Source organism: Monopterus albus, unplaced genomic scaffold (assembly GCF_001952655.1).
Source record: "Monopterus albus unplaced genomic scaffold, M_albus_1.0 scaffold144.1, whole genome shotgun sequence".
Classification (NCBI taxonomy): Eukaryota; Metazoa; Chordata; class Actinopteri; order Synbranchiformes; family Synbranchidae; genus Monopterus; species Monopterus albus.
The window spans coordinates 580,712-599,791 of record NW_018128024.1 but is presented as its reverse complement, the minus strand read 5'-3'; the positions used below and the strand labels follow the sequence as shown (position 1 = coordinate 599,791).

The 19,080-nt window shown below is 40.7% G+C and overlaps 2 protein-coding genes across 4 annotated transcripts in view; both read right to left on the bottom strand.

Moving 5' to 3' along the window:
- Nucleotides 1–4,654, bottom strand: part of LOC109968222 (caskin-1-like) — a 30,630-nt gene extending 25,976 nt beyond the window's left edge. The window contains exon 1 of the mRNA XM_020614324.1: nucleotides 3,810–4,654. Within this exon, the coding sequence (XP_020469980.1) occupies nucleotides 3,810–3,903 (94 nt within the window). The 5' untranslated portion in view covers nucleotides 3,904–4,654. The remainder of the gene's footprint in view (nucleotides 1–3,809) is intronic.
- A 1,161-nt stretch (nucleotides 4,655–5,815) lies between these two features.
- Nucleotides 5,816–17,114, bottom strand: LOC109968239 (suppressor of cytokine signaling 1-like). 3 transcript variants are annotated; one of them, XM_020614360.1, is made up of 7 exons: nucleotides 16,939–17,114; nucleotides 13,845–14,151; nucleotides 12,683–12,839; nucleotides 9,937–9,996; nucleotides 9,563–9,861; nucleotides 8,741–8,928; nucleotides 5,816–7,921 (listed from the first exon to the last, which is right to left on the bottom strand). In XM_020614360.1, the coding sequence occupies exons 5-7, from the start codon at nucleotides 9,764–9,766 to the stop codon at nucleotides 7,597–7,599; spliced, it is 717 nt and encodes a 238-aa protein (XP_020470016.1). In that variant the 5' UTR covers nucleotides 9,767–9,861; nucleotides 9,937–9,996; nucleotides 12,683–12,839; nucleotides 13,845–14,151; nucleotides 16,939–17,114; the 3' UTR covers nucleotides 5,816–7,596. The 3 variants fall into 3 exon arrangements, with proteins under 3 accessions (XP_020470016.1, XP_020470015.1, XP_020470014.1); XM_020614359.1 differs by having other exon boundaries at nucleotides 9,563–9,996; nucleotides 16,862–17,114; XM_020614358.1 differs by having other exon boundaries at nucleotides 9,563–9,996.
- Between the last annotated feature and the right edge of the window lie 1,966 nt (nucleotides 17,115–19,080).

The following is a 19,080-nucleotide window of genomic DNA, read 5'->3' as shown; positions in this document are numbered from 1 at the left end:
TAATGATCCTATACGGTGCTTTTCTACACATCGAAACACTTTACACTATTTCCCACTCACTCATCCGCACACACACAAATGCTCACACATTCATACCGGTGACATCACCGAGAGCAACTAGAGGTTGACTGGGGTAGCAGGGGATCAAACCGCCAACCCTAGAGTTAGAGGAGGACCCGCTCTACCTCCTGAGTCACAGGTGCCTGCTAAACACATTAGCTTTAGATGCTAATGCATCCAGAAGGAAGGACACCACTTCTGAATCAAATTTGAGTCCTTTAGCTGCTGTTAATGCTCTCCACCTCAAAAAGCCAAACTGATGTTTACCCTGGTTGTTGCTGCTTTTTTATTCCACTCTCTCTGTGCAAATGAACATGACCTCTCTGGTCTGGCAGCCACAGTTTTGGACTTTTAGCAAACAGGAGCTCCTTTGTGGGTGTCTGTGTGAAATGACTACCTGAAATGGACTTTGTATAACCTTTGTTGAATGGCATGAGCAACTAGTTTACAGACCTGATTTTAAGAACACACGATAGAGAAGCTGGAATAACAACAAAATGGGGTAGTATAGCAGAGAGACACCACATCTGTCCCATTTAAACTTTAGATATCGAACAGTGTGTAAAATCACAGTTAATGCACGTTTAACCATCAATAAAGCAGTTAACTGCAGCTTATTATAAATTGTGTCTTATCAGAAAGTGGTCCCACACTTTTACTTGCTCCTGTCACTGCTTCACTTCCTTCAACTCATTCATTCATTTTCTACCGCTTAATCCCTGAGTGGGGTCACAGGTGGGACCGGAACCAATCCCGGCCGGCAATCGGGCGAAGGCGGGGTACACCCTGGACAGGTCGCCAATCCATCGCAGGGATAACACATAGACAAACAACCACACACACGCACATGCACTCCTATGGGCAATTTAGAGACACCAATCAACCTAAGCTGCATGTCTTTGGACTGTGGGAGGAAGCCAGAGTACCCGGAGAGAACCCACACAAGCACGGGGAGAACATGGAAACTCCACACAGAAAGGTCCAAGGTGGGGCCCGAACCTGGAACCTTAACGCTGTGAGGCAACGGCGCTAACCACTGTGCCACCGTGCTGCCCACTTCCTTCAACTCTACATCAAATTGTGACATTCTGACAACGCAACCAACCACTTCAGCCTCTCACCTGCCAGACTGCACATTAGCATTCTCTTAATAATACAAACGCAGTCAGGCACATGGCTAAACACCTGATGTGTTTCTGTGCATACTTGCCTGTAATTGTGTGTTAGAGGTGTGTGTGATTCTCCAGCAGAGAAACCTGGATTCCCGTTGAATTATTCAAACATAAACCCGGATTCACGCAGTCTCACACACACACACACACACACACACACACACGCACACACACACACACACACACACACCTGTCATAAATCACCCTTTAACCTCTCTCCTTCACTTCCTTTCTCTTTATCTCCCTACATCCAACCTGCCTTTCTCCCTCATTTCCTCTCTTTCTCACCCTCTTCCTCACCCTCATCTCCGACACACCCCCACCCACCTCCCCCCTTTTCTTTGTCAGTGTGCAGTGGACTGAGTGCTAAGAGCTGATCTGTTCTGGCATTTGAGGAGAAGCATTTTTCTTTTCCATGGCACTGCTCAGAGACAAACATGCACAAGGAGAGAGGTGGAGAGGAGAGAAGAAAGGAGTGGAGGAAAGACTAAAGGAGCTGAGAGAAGGCACAGGAGATATGAAAAAGAGAAGAAGGGAGAAGAGAGGACTGGAGGAAGAGGAGATAAGAGAGGGGAGGAAACAGCAGGAGAGATTACAGAAGAAACATTAGGAAAGGACAGAAGAGAAGGGGAGTAGAGAAGAGATACGAGGGAAAGGAAGCAGGAGGATAGGACATAGGGGAAGAGGAGAGGAGAAGAGGAACAGAGAGAACAGGAGAGAGGAGGAAACAAGGAGTTGGAAAGTAGGGGATAGAAGAGAAGACAAGGGAAAAGGGAACAGGAGGAGGGAAGGAAATCTGAGGGGATGAAGAGAAAGAGGAGACAAAATGTGGGGAGAGAGGGAGAAATCAGTGGGTGTTTCTCTTATAAGCACCTTTGTTTCCCTGACTTGGACCTTTTCTTTGCATCTTAGTCCTGCTCACATAAGATCTAAAGAAAACATGTGAGGGGAGAGGACTCCTCAATTGTCAGTCCACCATAAAGACATCAAGTGAGGATTGAGGACCAAGGAACGATAATTCAAGAGACTTGGGAAACACCCTAAAACTGCTATTCCTGGGGAAGAAGCCTTATTGAAAAATGCTTTGTGCGTCAACAAGAAAACAATGCTTTTCAATAACGTTGTAACAAACCAAGCCCCCAGGAAACAGCGTTGGGCTGTGAAGCAAATTTGGCATAGGGGCCAAACCGTAACGTCCACATTCATCACGTGATGCACACTGGGCCAAAAAGAATCACTGAAGTCACTGGAAAAGGAGCAGCTGTACAATGATGAATAATTTTGTCTGAGTGTCACAAACCCTGTGAAATTACTATTTTTATGATCTGATTCATTTGGAATCTGTCTAGTGGAACCATAGGATATTTAATTTATCATATTCATGTGTGCGTGGAGCCAACTGGAAGTCAGTTGGCCCGATGGGTGGGAGTCTTGGTTTTACACAAGTGCACTATGGGTTCAAAAATGCGGTTGCATATGGAACGTCCAGGTAGTTTGATGGCTGGAATCTGGAAGCATGAAGGATTTTTTGAATTATCTGCCACTGAACAGCTTTCAGAGGAATGAACAGTCATAATCCAGTATCCAGTTTTCCTTTACATCCATGAACAATAGACAGAAGAACACCCATAACCACGGTAACTGTGCATAACAAATACGGCAACAGGTGTACTTTAGTTTTCAATGACACAACTGAAAAAGCCTTGAGACCAAAATTTGACTAAGGCTAACATTCATCAAAACTCCTCTAATACTAAATCTAACAGTACAGAGAGGGAAGGTAAAACACGAGAAAAACGGGAGGAAAGCAAAAAGAGATGAGAGGAGGAAATGAGGAAAGCAGGAGGCATAGGAGTAAACAGGATGGGAGGAAATGGACAGAGGAAAGGAGACAAATGGAGAAGAGCCCAGCGACGAAACGGGAGAGGGGAGCAGTTTCAGGGCTGTAATTGAAATCTAATTATCACCTCAAGTCCCAGCTGACTCCGCCTCAAGCACCCGCACGCACGCAGGTTTGAGCGTCACGTATGTGCACGCACGGAAAGATCTGCACGTGTACATTTAAGATCACCGCATTATTACCACTAACATCTGGCGTCTTCATACACCAACAATCCCCCTGTCCCGAGAGCGGTGTAGGACCTTCGCGTATACTTCCAGCTCTCTAACGCACACGCGCACACGCTAACCTCTCTGGTATTCACGCAGACACCTCCTCTCTCACACACACAGGCTATTTCTGTCCATTCATGCTGACACACATAAATGATGTAGGCCTATGTATAATTGCAGGAAATGGAGGGACAAGCATTTCTAATCTGTAATTACATTTTGATGACTGCTCTCACACATGTGCAACGTCATCGCATCACACTCAACGTCACAGCATGCATACACATCCACACAGACAAACACACACACATACACATACACACAGTGCAGCACCATTTGGCTAAATGGCATCACATCAGATTTAGTCTGCACTGTCCCGAGCTGGTAATGACGTGTGTGTGTGTGTGTGCGTGTGTGCGTGTGTGTGTGTAACTGACTGATACAGGATGATGGAGGGATACTGACTGGCTTTTCCCGGCCGAGGTCTCTGTAGAATCCGCTGAACTGTCAGCAAGTCCTCGGTCTTCACGGCTTGGAGCAGCTCCTGGTCCTTCCCCATGTCCCCTCCGTCCCGCCTCAGTCCGCTCGGTCCCGCTCTCTTCCTCTGAGCGCCCCTCTCTCCTCCGGTAATCCGGTGCTACATCCTGCTGCCGCTCCGGCCCTCCCGCTGTAGCTGAGGCGCGGGGGGATGGATGCTGCCAGCACTGAGGATGCTCCGAATCGTCCAGGAGTCCAGCGTAAGTCCTGCTCTATTCCCCCTCCACGCGGTGCTACCGAACACCGACCGACCGGACCTGCTCTATAGTGCGCAGGAACACTCGCGACAGATTCCACGGCTTCTTTTCGCGTGACGATTTCACCGGGTCTACGTGCGTACCGTGCGTGGAAAACGGTGGAAAGAGCGCCCTCGTATACTCAGGGTCAAACCTGCAATATCACGAGCCCTCAGTCCGCCGAATAACATGCACGGGTTGCTGCGTTTAACGTCTGACCGCTGTCGCCGCCGCGGTACCGGACCTGCTCGTGCCACCTCAGGCGCGCGCGCTCACACACACACGCTCACGCACACTCACATACACCATTGCATAAACATGAGCTACTTGTGCGCGCGCCACCCCAGCTGTTGTAATCCCCATCTGCGTGTCTGCGCGCGTGCGGGCGCACAAGTCAAGAGAGGTCGTCTGACATGGCAATAATAACGAAGTCAGTCGCGTGCGAGAGGTGAACCCGGAGTGCGGAACAGTGGGCGGCAGGTCCGGGATCGCGCGGAGTAATGGGACACGCAGTGTAAACAAATCTGCAATAATGATTTACACTGCACCTCAAACTAAATCTGGTCTTAATTCATGTCTGGCACTGCAGCTCATTTTTTTTATTATCCTGTTTTATTCACGAATTAATTTTATTTTACTTTTGTGTCTTTTTTTTATTTTTTATAGTGGTGGAAGAAGTACTCAGGTAGCTGTTTTGTAGAAATACTACAGTTAAATACTTACAAATAAAAGTCCTGCATTCAAAATGTCACTTAAGTAAAAGAACAAAAGTGTTAGCAGCCAATTATACTTGAAGTACCAAAAGTAAAAGTACTCATTATGCAGAATGGCACGTTTCATATTAATATGTATCATATTATTTGGTCATCACTCATGAATTATTGTGTTTATCCACTAAATATAGTGGAGTAAAAAGTACAATACTTCCCTCTGATATGTTATGAAGATGAAGTAATAAGTGGCAGAAAATTAAAATACTCAAGTAATGTACAAGTACCTTAAAACTGTACTTTTTACCACTGATTATTTAAATATCTTTTCTTAATGACTCCTTTATGTCCCATAAAATTGCTACACAAATAAACTGTCCTTGCCTCTATATGTGTCACAGTTGTGATGGTTTTGCATCAACATGTGTAAGGTTAATGAGACAGAAATAATTTGAGGACAGGAAAAGTGTGTGTATGTGTGTGTCCCTGGTGCAGGGCTAATTTAGACTAAAGGGGTCACTGCCAGTCAGAATTAGGACAGGAAGTGGAACACATTACAGAGGATCTGTACTTAATAAAAAATCAATTTTAGCTGTGCATATGTGTGTGTGCTGCCTATCTGACTGGAATCACAGATAGTTTTTCTGTTCAGTCAGTTTCATACAGGGGTGGAGTAACACACTACAGGGCCCAAGTTATCCATGGGACCCCATTCAACCCCCCCACCTTAGTTTGGTTACAGTTAGATCAAAAATATTTTTTTCAGAATATCAACTGCATTCAATGAAATAGTTAAGTTGTAGGAACACAAACATGTAGGTAAATGATCAATTCAAATATTTACCCACTGTATCAAATCTTTGGTAAAGTTTGTTCACTCTGTGAGGTTTAGTTTGATTGCAGTGGCTTTCTAAAGTTTGACTGATGTCTGGTGGCACACCGATTGGATAGTTTCTTGTTAGTATAAAACAATAAAGTACATGTTTATTATGTACTAACTCCAAAAATACAATACAATACAATCATGCTAGCTAGCATGTTCAGCATCTTAATGTATTAGCATGCTAACATTTGCTAATTAGCACTAAACACAAATTCAGAATCATTATTTTTGCAGATATTTAGTCATAAGCCAAAGTAAAATGTTTACCAGAAGATGGTGTTAGAGATAGCGTCAAGGGCTCGCCACAGTGGACAGTTGATCCGGTAGGGGACATGAATACATGTACCAAATTTAATGTGCATAGCTCTGACAGTTGTTCAGATGTTTAAAAACTAAAATATTTAAACCTCATGGTAGCGCTAGAGGAAATGTCAGAGCATGACCGAAGTCATGAGGATTCATCCTCAGGAGATTATGAACAAGTTTTCATGTCTATCCAACCAATAGTTTGCCATCTATAGAGCCATGCCATGGTGCATTTTGTGTACTAACGACTTTAATTTATCATCATGAACAAAATTATGCAGCACATCACACTCTTGTACAATTGTTTGTTGTTTCACAGACATGAAAACATTAGCTACACATGTAAACGAATTTCAAGTGTCAATTAATGGTGGGTCATAGTTCAGACTTTAAAACTGCATCAGTTAATACTGTTCAAATAAAACTGAATCAAATGTTCTGAAAGGGGTCAGAAAACAATCAACCAAATCCACTGTTTTGAGAAGTTTTCGGCCGTTTTTAGACAATTGTTTTACAGTAGAGCTTTGGCTGTTCTCAGCCAGGCAGACAGATGACAAAGTTACAGTACCATAACTTAGTAGCTGGTGAGGAAAGTCCAGCACTGAACAAAGGCAGAGAGATTTGTAGAAGCTGGTGCAGACCAAAACTACAGAAGCTGAGGGTGGATGGGTGGATGTGGTTGTAACCATTTAAATTTACCTCTATCTCATGATAAAAAGTTTTATTGTAATAATTCAACACAAAATGAATTATTTCAAGAAAACAAAAAGTACCTTTGCTGTGGTATCGCCATTCAAACAAACTATACAGCTTAAAAGAGGTTCTTATTTTTAACTGAACACTGTTTCAGATGTGCAGATTAGACCTGGATTACAATATATTATATGGAGAGTACGAATTCATTATTATTATAATGTATTTATTTGTTGTGATTCATCCAAAGTTTATTCTAAGAAAACAGACTGTTATTGTCCGATTAGTCTGAGAAAACTGCCTATTATTTTCTGAAGATCTACTGTCCTGAGATAACACGCTAATCGACATTTTGAGATTAAAAACGGGATTAAAACCATAACTGCTACCTCAGCCACTCTCAGCTTCCACGCAAAACAGGGTAAAAGAATGTTAGATTTTCATTCAACATGGAGCCAGAAACATCAGTCCGAATTATTGTTTACTGATATTTTAGCCACAACTTTATAAGATAGTCACTGTCTGATCTTTTTCTTAGTGGCCAAACACCAATGAATGCAGCTTTAAACAGCAGCAGCAGATTGGTCATTTTATTTTGGTACATTATTAATTGTTCAGTATCATGGAGGCAGCAGCACAGCTTCTGAAACTATGTCCTGTAAATAAAAAAAAAAAGGAGTGCAATCTGTAATCCATAAATCATACCATTATTAATATGTGCAAATAGTCCTTGAACAACCGGCAGATAGAATACTCTCTGCGGGTTTTATTTATCAAAACAAAAATGTGGGTTGTTTAAATAAAACAAATATAGTTAACTTGACTGTTTACTTGCTTTACTTATAACACAAAAACATGACACAGCAACAGGCACTTTGTCCATGTGTTTATATGCAGTGAGGGTATGCAAGGACATAGTCTTTAATTTGAGGGCTCAGTCTAGGTAATGTGCTTATAGTTTCTGCTCCATATGTACATATAAGAACCCTCCTGCACATCTGCTTCAGGCGCTCTGGATGCTGCTTGCGATAGGGCACTCTCAGCTTACAGGCTGAGCCGGTGTAATAAGTGAGCAGAGCAAAAAGTGAATCAAAAGTCCTTTGGCTGCCGTGCAGACTGAAGAGCAAGTTGTTCAGCTGAATACGAACACTAGTCGGGCCGTCCTCGCTTTGGTAGCTCAGAGTGAAGAAAACATCCGGCTGGCCGCTGTCTCTGCAACAGCACGGCAGCATAGAGTCACAACAAATACACGTTTGTCCAACTTTTTACCTTTAAATAAATGAATAAATACATATGACCAAAAATGTAGAGAAAGAAGATGTCATGATTCTGCCTCACCTGCTTCCGGTCTCATGCTTTTATTTTGACACCACTTCCTGTCCCCAGCTCACCCTGACTCCCAGGAACTTTCTCATCACCCACATTGGTTACAACAGCATATAGGCAGCTTCTCCACACCAAGAAGCTGCCAGATCGTTCTAATTCCTGTTCAGACTTTCCAGCAGTTTTCTGTACCTGTTATTCCAGCTCTGACCACAGATTACCTTGTGACCACCGAGTACTGCCTTACCCCTCTGATTCTGCTCGTGTTTTCTGTGTATCGACTATCGGACTCCCCTCTCTGACCTCTCATTTGTGAATATTAACAAATATCCACTTGATTTCTCTAATTCAAACTGTAAAAGCCTCATATTAAATTCAGATTAACTTTGGAATACTTTTTTGTACAGAAGGAAAACTGTGGATTTTGTTCCCCTCTCTAACGTCAAAAGCTCCTTAGAAAGGGATTTTTAATGGCTAATGTGAACAGGAAGAATGATGAGAGCAAGAAAAACCAGTTCCGAAGTTTATAAGAACACATGACGACCGTTAAGACAGACTTGAGAAACGTTTTAACCCTCATTTAAAATAAAGAACAGCCCAAACCTACCCAACTCTTATGAAGACAGTATACTATGATTAATCAGCCTTAGTTGTTCACAAAACTGCAACTTGAGTACAAATAAAACACTGGATCTTTTTGTAGATTACCTGATGAGGAAGGTGCCCAGGGGTGCGTGTGTGAGTATTTCATGTGCCTGCTCCATGGTCATTGGTCCCCAGTAGTAACCACTGTGCTGGAGCTGCTGGTAAGTGCTTTTCACAAGTTTATACTCAGCCTCGCTACTGAAAGGATGGAGGTGAGTGGGCCAGCTGTCAACATTATCTTCAGTCAGTGGCTGCAGTATAAAGCGTATTAGAAATCAGTCGCCATATTCAAATGACACAGGATATGCATTGCGTGAGAAAGCTTTTATACATAAAAATCAGACTGTTCTATAGGCTTTCTATTTGCAAACTGCTGATTTTCACTGGCTGGTTCCTGCTCTCAGGGCCTGACAAGAGAACTAATCTATAAATCAAGATTTTTCTCCTGTCGGGTTACAAACCGGATGTTTTACCTCACTGGTAAAAGCTGTTGGGACTAATTGCACCCTGAAATGGAAAACCTATTTCTAATTTCTACAAAAACATTACTTATTTTACTTACCGTAGCAATTTAGGTTTGCTAATAAGTAACTGACTACTACAGGCTAATAGTGTATGTATATATAGCAATTAAAATTAGCCTCATCTTTACCAGCTGTAACAATGAAGTACACTTTATTGCTTCAATAATTATAATCCAATTATATTCTGAAATGAGTCAGTCTGCACAATGCCTACTGTGATGCTAATACTTTTGAACTTTTTCTAAAATATTTAGGAATTTTGAATGCATGAAGTCAAAAATCCGAGTTCTTCCACCATCTGTCTACTACTCCAAAGCACTAAAATCCACAAACTGTGACAGTGTTTATTTTGGACACTAACCTGGCACCAGGTTTCAGCTTCTCCCTCTAAACTGAGTTTGCGCCAGTGCAGTATGTCTAGCTGCCTCTGTGTCGGCTCTTGGCTTTCAGGGCTCTGTTCTGGTGCAGCAGGTTCTTCACCAGGTTGACTCGGGCTCTGTGTTTCAGCTGCGTGGTTCTGTTTTTCGCTCTGTGCTGCTGTTCTAGCAAGATTGTCTCTGACCATCCTACAAAAGAAAATCTTCTTGGCTGCCTGTTGCACCAGTTTCTCCAGCTTTCGCCTGCAGATCCTCCATCACTGGCTGCTTTCTGCTGGGTCATCTGCGATTCGGTCCTCTTTCAGATTCCATGTTGCGTCAACATCATGAGATTTTAATTAAGATCAAACAACATTACCACAAAGCGCCAGAGGAGAGAAGATGTGGAATCTGCTTATTCGTTCTTAAGGGGATGTCACTAAAAAAAAAATGCAGAGCAGAAACACAAAAGACAACACAGACAAAAATCGTTTATTCAACTACACAGAATGTCATATGGCTGTAAACCTACAATAACTGAGAACCTTTTGGCTGTGGAAACAAGTTCTTTCATTGCTGATTAATTATCAGTTAGAGGTGCTTTGACTGAACTGCATACTTTTGCAACACACCAGTCCGTGTGCGTGCCAGGAATGAGGTCAAGTGACTGACAATAAAGCATGTTTGTACATGAAAGGTTCTTTGTTAAAGTAGCACAAAAAAAATGGAAGATACATTCAAACCTTGGACTGAGAGCATTATTTGTTCTGGCAACATGCTCCAAAGCACTCCTATATTAAAGCGAATTTCCACATAAGAAATAATGGAAACTCGGATGATTTGTTCCACAACCATTTCATATAACGATGATAACAGTAATACAAAATACAGTACAAAGTAAAAATAAAACAAATTAACCTGCACTTTACCTTTGAAAAGAATCATGGCTGGCGTGAGGGAGGACAAAGAGAGCTGCTATCTGTTGGCTGGCTGAAATCTTTTTCTTTTTGTGCGACTTTAACAAGGAACCTATCCAATGACACAATGTGGCATTGTATTGTTGGGTGGTGCTTTTCCACTAAATTTTGCACCATTTGCCACATCTCCCTTATAAAATCTTGAGACATCGGCCACTCGCATACCTCATTCATGCTTCTCGATTTCTTTTTTAACTTCCACCGTAATCACCTCCTTTTTCTTATCGCCTTTCTTTTCAACCTTTATTTTGTCTTCATTGGGGCCATTGTTGCAGTACAGACGTTGACTATACGAGTGAGGTGGGAGAACCATCGGCTCAGTTGTCGTGACGCTCAGCAGACAAAGCGTAGGTACTACTCGTATTCCAAGACCTCATTCGTTTATCAAGTTAAAATTTGCAAATTTTTGCTCGTCTTGCAAAACGCTCGCAAACCAAGGTTTTACTGTAGCCCCTCCCTCACACCAGCCATGATTCTTTTCAAAGGTAAAGTGCAGGTTAATTTTTTACTTTCACTTTATACTGTATTTTGTATTACTGTAATCATGTTTATATGGATAAGTGGTTGTGGAACGAATGATCTGAGATTCCATTATTTCTAATGGGGAAATTCGCTTTAAGAGTGCTTTGGATTTATGAGCACGTTGCCGGAACTAATTATACTCGCAATCCAAGGTTTTACTGTTTTTTTGTTTTGTTTTGTTTTTAGCTGTGAAAACAAGTTGTTTCATTGCTGATTGTCAAATATTATAGGTGCTTTAACTGAACTGCATGCTTTTGCAACACACCAGTCTCTGTGTGCGTGCCAGAAATGAGGTCATGTGCCAGACAAAACATATTTGTACATTATCTGTGACATGCAATGACAAATGTAAAACAGATACTGACAGGTGAACACTTTCACTTTTAGTCCAGTGAGATTAAAAAAAAGTGTTGTAATATTTCAACATGTCAAGAAGAAGAAGTGTGCACATGCTGTACTTCTCATAAAAAGTAGGTTTAATTTAAAAATACCTTTCAAGTCACAAAGTTGGTCAAAATATTCAACAAAAGCCAGAGATAAAATACAGATATGCAAAATTAAATGTTAATTGTGTTGTAGATGTGGGCAGTAGGAATGTAAATATAGTTTAGCTGTGAAACCTTTCTGTATATATATATTTTTTTTCTAATGCACTTGGGTACACTGATGCGTTATAAAGTTTTATACTCAATATACTTGTAAAGTCAGAATAGTATTTATTACTTATAGTGTTTTACTTTATCAGATAATTATCAATGCACTTTATTGTCGTTGTTTTATGGCACTTAGTGTTTTAGTTTCAGTTTTGCTCTATCCTTAGCTCTGTCCTTGAACACATCATCTAAAGTCACAATCTTGTAATCATGGGCACTTCTTTAAATAAAAATTAAAAAAAACCTAACATAAAATTTGTACTTTCCCAGTCTCTGCTCAAACTATCAGTTTACAGTAGTTGTGTAATGCTGGGATCTTTGTTTCAGCAATGCAGTCTGTCCCGTAACGTGAGATTTTCTATTGTTATAGCCAATTTCTGTTTTCACTCTTTTTACACTATATTTGACATGAAACCGCGGCTGTACATGTACAATCAGTTGTTGGCAGTGCAGAGGAACAACGACAGAGATACGACTGTCCCCAAAGTGAAATAAACCGCTTCATCTGAAATGAACGTGCTGGAGTTCAGAGACAACACGAGTGTACATTTCTCCAAATGGTCTGAGCTGCTAAAGTGCTCTGAAAACCCTGGAAACCACGGAAAGAGGTGCCACACATGTATTTACAAACTGGTCAAGCATGACTAAACGCAGCCACATGCTGCGGAACGTAATGAAGTGATAATGGGATTAAGATGGTTTGACCCAAAAATATAAGTTCGTGTTACTGGGAAAGGCTGACATCACTGTCCACACCTGATAGAAGTAAAAATCTGTTCTTTAATCTTCCAGGATTAGCCAAATTGAAGTAATACCTTAAGATCGTCCAATGCAGAGTAAACACTGCGCGCGCGTTTCTGGATTATAAACTTAGACCTGCTAAATTTGGATCAAGTTAGCGCAACCGACGTTTATAATAACCTTGGTTATTTAGTCATTGATTAGCCTAAACAACTGCACAAAGCGTACTTACCCGCAACACCTGCCAGATCCTTAGAGGTTTCAAACAATTGCGAAACGCAGCCGACTTGTTTCCAGTACAAGGTCGCGGCTCCACTGAGAAGAAGCGCGTCCAACTTTCTCTTTGACACTGAGCCTGAGGCGAAGCGGTTTTACATTGTATCGTAGTGCTGCACGAAAAAAAACAGTAAACCGTGTCACAGGTTCATTTAATAAGGATGCATTTACAACCGGGTGTTACTTTCGCTTTCACTTCAGCAGGCTGTTTCCCTTAAATCACATGATCTGCAAGCAGTGGGTGTGCATATGTGTGTGTGTGTGTGTGAGTGTGTTACTGTGTGTAAATGTATCTGAAAAATTTGCTTTTATATTTTTGCTCTTTCGTGGTTTAAAACAGTGCACACACACACATATGCACACGGATACATGCAACAATAAACTCAAGGTGCAAGACTAATGGACTTGAAGGCTGTGCACTGAACTTCTGAATGCAGTCTTTTAGCTTAATGCTTTTACAAACAAGAACTTTTAGATGCACAGCGGGTGCAGGAAGAGGTGGGAAGCAGTTTTACAGCTTTTCTCATGTTTGTCTAAGTTACGGGGTTACTGACACAGAGACAGTGGACCCCAGGTCACACCGACCTGCAAACTGTCTAACGCAATGAAATCCATTGTGGTCCTTGGTATATAAAGACAGCACTGATGCAGCCATCTGGGTGCCTTGCAAACATCACATGAACAAACTTTAGGTAGAATAGTTAACTTTTGTTGGTGAATTTAGTTCCATTTTGATTATTATTTTGCAGTTACTCCAGCCTGGAGTCAACATACCACAAAAGTAAACACGATGAGTCAGACGACAGTGTCTTGCTCAACAGTGCTTTTTAAAGAGAAACTTCACATTATTGTTTATTTTTATATTATTTTATTCATTATTTTTGTCCAATACATTATGTATTATTATTATTACTACTACACATTATTGAATTATTGTTTTCACCGTGCATATAATCCCAAAGATCAATGTTTGAGGGCTGTAACAAAAAAAAGGCACAGTATATTACACAAGACAATGAACAATGGATAGATGCAGAATAGTGAGACTAGTGGTGGCATAAAGTATTTATATATCATTTATTAAGAAAAGAACATTTTCAGTTGTCATTTTTCCTCACCCTCCAAGGTAATGTCATATGATTTCGTCCTGTTACTTCATAGTATTAATTATAAACGTCAATGTAAGACATGGAGCTCGACATTCCTTTGTTGTTTTGTCGGTGGATCCAGTACACAGCTCCTGTCACATCCAAAATTCCACAGGGAGCCAAAACACACCAAGAAAGCAGAGGGACATGTCTGACTTTATAAACATTCATGGATATTTGTGTATTATGTTAATTTCTGCAACCCGGCTGAGTGCGGCTATTAAAGTATTTCCTCCAACCAGTCAGTTCCACAGAGACTGAGGCCAAACAGCTGCTTCTGAAACACACAGTAAGAAGAAGCACTGCAGTCACACTTCTCAATGGTTACACATTTGTAACACATCAAAAGGTAGTTTTAAAGACAATTCAGAAAGTAATGTAAACCACATTTCTTTCCAAGTTAACTCAATGTGCATTAAGAGAAATAAAGAGAAAAAACAAATCAAATACAACAATCAAATACAAAGCACAGGTGAAAAGTGAAATGAAAAACAGTTAACCACAAATGAAAATACCGCCACCATGAACCTCACACCCAGGCCACATCAGATGTCAAAAATATGTACTCCTTCCTATCCCATGAAAATGAATGTGAAACCATCTTATTATGGGAACACGTATTCAGTAAACATCTCAAAACTGCACAAAGTCACCCAATCTGAAAACTGTGTGACAGGAAACTGAGCCAATTTACTGTAAACACAAACACAAAAAAGAAGTTCAGTACTGACTGGCATGACGAGGCACCATTAAAAACTGGAAACGTTTCAGTTAGAGTAAACTGAGTTATTCGTTTGAGGGAACACCAGCGAATCATTCGAACTTTCAGTCTGCATGGATGCTGACAATACTAACAACATTTACAAAATCTCCAAAGGCCACAGAAATCTGTCGTGCAAGGCTTTTTACAAAACTGCTTTTCCCCTAAAAGTTTGGAGTGTTAAAGCGTATGCTATTTTCAAGGTAGCTTAAAACTGGGGTTTAACACGAAGCTGTTAGACTATCAAATACACACTTTCTTTCTTGTCAAGAGTTAGATGAGAAGCCTGCTGCTGTTGGAATTCTACTTCAAAGTTTTAGGTCTCACAAGAATCACAAAACCAAACCCCCTGCCTTTGGACGTCACAGGATGAAGGGTGATACCCTCTGCTGATAACCTAGGGGGCAATCAATCATCCTTAACTGTCCTAGTGTTTTCCCTGAGCACTCCTTTATGCAATAAGCCCCACATGCACTGTTCATCTTAAAACATTAAACCCCATATGCAATTTCCAACTTATTCTCATACTACCGGCAGAGAACCGACAGTAATCATCATTCTTTACCACTAAACATGCATTCAGTTTAACATAAATATTGACACACAAACACATAATTTATCTGATCTAAATTATAACTAATGCAACAAAAAAATTAACACCTGATGCATCAGACCCAATATATTTATTTCCCACAAGACTCCTGGTAAACATAAAGCTGCCACTATGAGACTATTAGCAAAGCCTGTAGAGAATGTGAGACATGTCACACCATGTTGAATGTTGTAAGCAGAGCAGGGCACCATTTTGGGGGGGGTATGCACTGTATTTACTTGCATACATTCTTGTTTTGTTTGGCTAAACTCACTTTACTGACTGTGGTAATTCAGGATGGATAACCTTAGCTGACTGTAGCTAACTTGTAGCAGACCTAGAGTGACAGACTGACTCTGCACCCTGATTTCATTTCTCGGATCGGGAGCTAACACTAGCTAGCAGATGTCGACATATAACACAAACACAACGCAAATGGGGAAACAGGGAGCCAAGCTCTGTCCAGAGGTAAGAAACCTGCCTACCGGAGCATTTAAAGCAGATTAATTAACATGTCACAAAAACCAACATGTTGTGGCTTTGCAGGAGATTATGTGCTGGACTACTTTTTAGCCTGGTTAACCGATTCCCCCTGCTTCCACAGTTTGTGCCACAGTAAGTGATGCTAACTGTCTTCTGGTTTTTGCTTCATACTCATCCAGACAACAGAGCATTTAGATATATATATATATATATATTTCCATGAAGTATTCATTCTAGAATAGCATTATAACATTAGACCTGCAATAAGTATGCCAGGGGCAAGGGGAATCAAGTGATAGCAGAGTGCTGACAAGGCTGCTGGGTCAGTAATGCTGATTCTTCTGTAAATGCCATCAGCAGAGTATAGAGGAAATCCTTTTTCCTCAAGCCTAATACAGACTCAAGTGGGATGGACTGGGAAATAGCTGTTTAAGTTATTTGCACACAAAAGACGTGGTCTTATTTTTGCCAGATTCTGTTGAGATTGTGTCAATTCCAGTTTCACTGTAAACCCTTGTCCCATGTTTGCAGATATACTGAACCTGGAACAGGAACACGATGATAGACCAGTGGTCCTGCAGCTGGCAGCAGTAGCAGACACACCCCTATGTATAATGCAGCACAGACTAAATCTTTAAAAATGATCATACATTTGGATCAGCACCTCTCTGAAACAGTCTGAATGGGAACTGAACATCATCACCTTCATGAAGGAGGATTCAAGGCAGGACTTTGCATTAAACTGATTTAGCTAGCCAGATAGCTAAATCAGTTTAATGTTGTTCTTAATAAACTGACAGTGTATGTCAATGTAGTAACTTGTTTCCACTGCCCCCAAGTGGCCAAAGAAAGAAATTGTTGTTGCAGGTCTAACATGTAGGCTATAATTAACAAATACATCTGATGCCCTCCTAAAAATAGGCTAAACAAATATGTTACTTTCTTTTAAATTACATTACATTTCTTGATGAGGCCACTGTCACAGTCAAATAACATATCGCAGCCTATTTTACAGCAAGAACTGCGAAATACAAATGCAATCTAAAGAAATTAATTGATTTTCTATACATTCTCAGATTAATCGACATCCTGTTATTACTGTATGTCTAATTTCACCTCTCAGCTCATGCAAAGGTGAAATCCTGCTCTTACCTTCACCGGTTACCAGCTGACCGCGTTTTAACTGAGGACGTGGGTATTACAGGAGCAAGTTTGTATGAAAATGTTACCTTATAGTGTTTTTCTTGTTCGACACATTCGCTCCACAGTGTCAGGATTCAGTAAAGTGAACATTTTGAAGGTACAGAGTGATATTTACTGTTGGTTAAACGCAGGAACGGCGAACGCAATATTTTACACTGTACTTGTGTTCCGGATTCTCTGACTGACAGTACATCCTGACCAATCATGTGCTTCTAGTCAAAGCGTTAACCAATAGAGTGTGACCTGGTGGACGGGACTTGTAGTTGGTTGTAGAAATTGCTCCCAGACGGTGTCATTCTTCCATTCAGCCACCAAGAGACGCCACATTAAAGTCTATGTCCCTCTGCACACAGGTTGGGCCGTTTACCTAAAGGTCAACTATTTGGTTAAACTATAGGCCAGTTTTTTCAGCATTGTTCACTGGAGAGCCAACATAATTTTTTATAATTTTTAATTAGTTTACATTCTCATTTAAAACTCATTCGTAAAAACAAATGATGCAGTACACAAATCTATGAACACAAACTGTATTGTGTGAATAGTTTGTTTATTATTTAGCCTACACAGTATAGGTTAGGTTAAAGGAGTCTGTTGTTTGTGACTAATGTTGATATTAATTATATTCAAATCAAGTTATCAATACAGTCAGTGTACTTTATTTATGTAGGGTTTAAAGGTAGCTTAACCACCAATGGACACCAGATTTGCTATATTAAAAAAGAGAGAGATGCCAGCTTCTGAGATCTGTGAATTTAATTAGCTTTAGCAGTAGTTAATGTTTTTTGTCCTTGATGAACTGATTTAGGTGCTGAGCTTTGAAAACTAGTAGCCTAACTAAACTTGGCTTTAGTTCTATAGATTCTGTAGGTAAGGCTAGCTGCTACTATCTCACAAGCTAGCTTTTCCTTTATAGTCCCCTTCTTTTAGCTAGCTATCTAGTTAGAAAAAGGGTTATCAGAGGATAACATCAATAGGCCTGTAATCTTTAACCAAGGGTTAGAAACATATGCTGCATCCCAGCTGCTCATCATACAGCAAAGAAGCTCTGGTTTGAACAGTAAGATTCAACTTTGTCACATGATTTGCATGCAGCAGAAACCTTCCACCACCGCCTTTATATTTATTCAGAAAGTCTGAAGCAGAGAAAAGCTCCTTTCCTTTGCTGGAACCTGAAAAACAAGTGAGCACACCCACTTTCTATAGAATTTTGTGCACAGGCATGAAAACTGGAAATTCTCCAAGTACACACCAAATTCTTTTCTTCATTTCCACATTTCTGCCACTATAATCCATGTTAACTGCTGAACTGCACTGTCACCCCTGTGTTGACAGCACTATAGAGGGGGTGTGCATTCAGAGAAAAGCAGCAGTGTGACTGAATCTGGGATAGACAGGTTTAACAGCAGCACTACCTGTGTGCTCCTGCTAAACACAACCCTTGAATTTTATTCATCTTTTGTACCAGTGCCTCCTATAACCCCACTACATCCTCAATATAACAACCATTAGTTTTACTAAAGAAACTACATAGTGTTTTGTTTCTTTAACTGGGGATTTAACTAGAGGTGGAGAACATTTCAAGCACTGCAACACTAATGGTGAGTAAGGTTAAGAATCACAACATTAATGTTTGGTCAGACACTTTGCATGTGACTTCTTCCAACATCGTCTGTGTAATTCCAATAACGTTTTCATTAAATGGATTAATACATCTTAACAGTATCATTGCTGGTATGATTGCTTTGAATTGCAGGCAGCTGACAGATGAACACCTGTTTAAGCCCCTTTCTCACATGAAATCTGCAACACAACAGCTTCTAGAGCAGCAGTGGTTTCCGTCATTCACACTTAACCTCCTACACACAACATGAATGTTCCAGAGAGATTAAAGGAACAATCCGTAATCAAAATGTAGTGAAGAGGGACAACCAGCCACCTAAATTCAGACCCCTTAAAAACAGATGAACTAAATCTATGTTATTGATTTATGGAAATGGTCAAGAAAATCATGTTATGCTTTGCATCGCCGCAATTCACTTTTAAGAAATAAAAAATAATAATAACAACTATAAATCATCTGCCTAATGCCGGGGCTGGTATCATGGGGGCTCTGCCAAAATGGCTACATTCTTATTACAGGCCTTAATGCTTAATTCCGGTCACTGTCA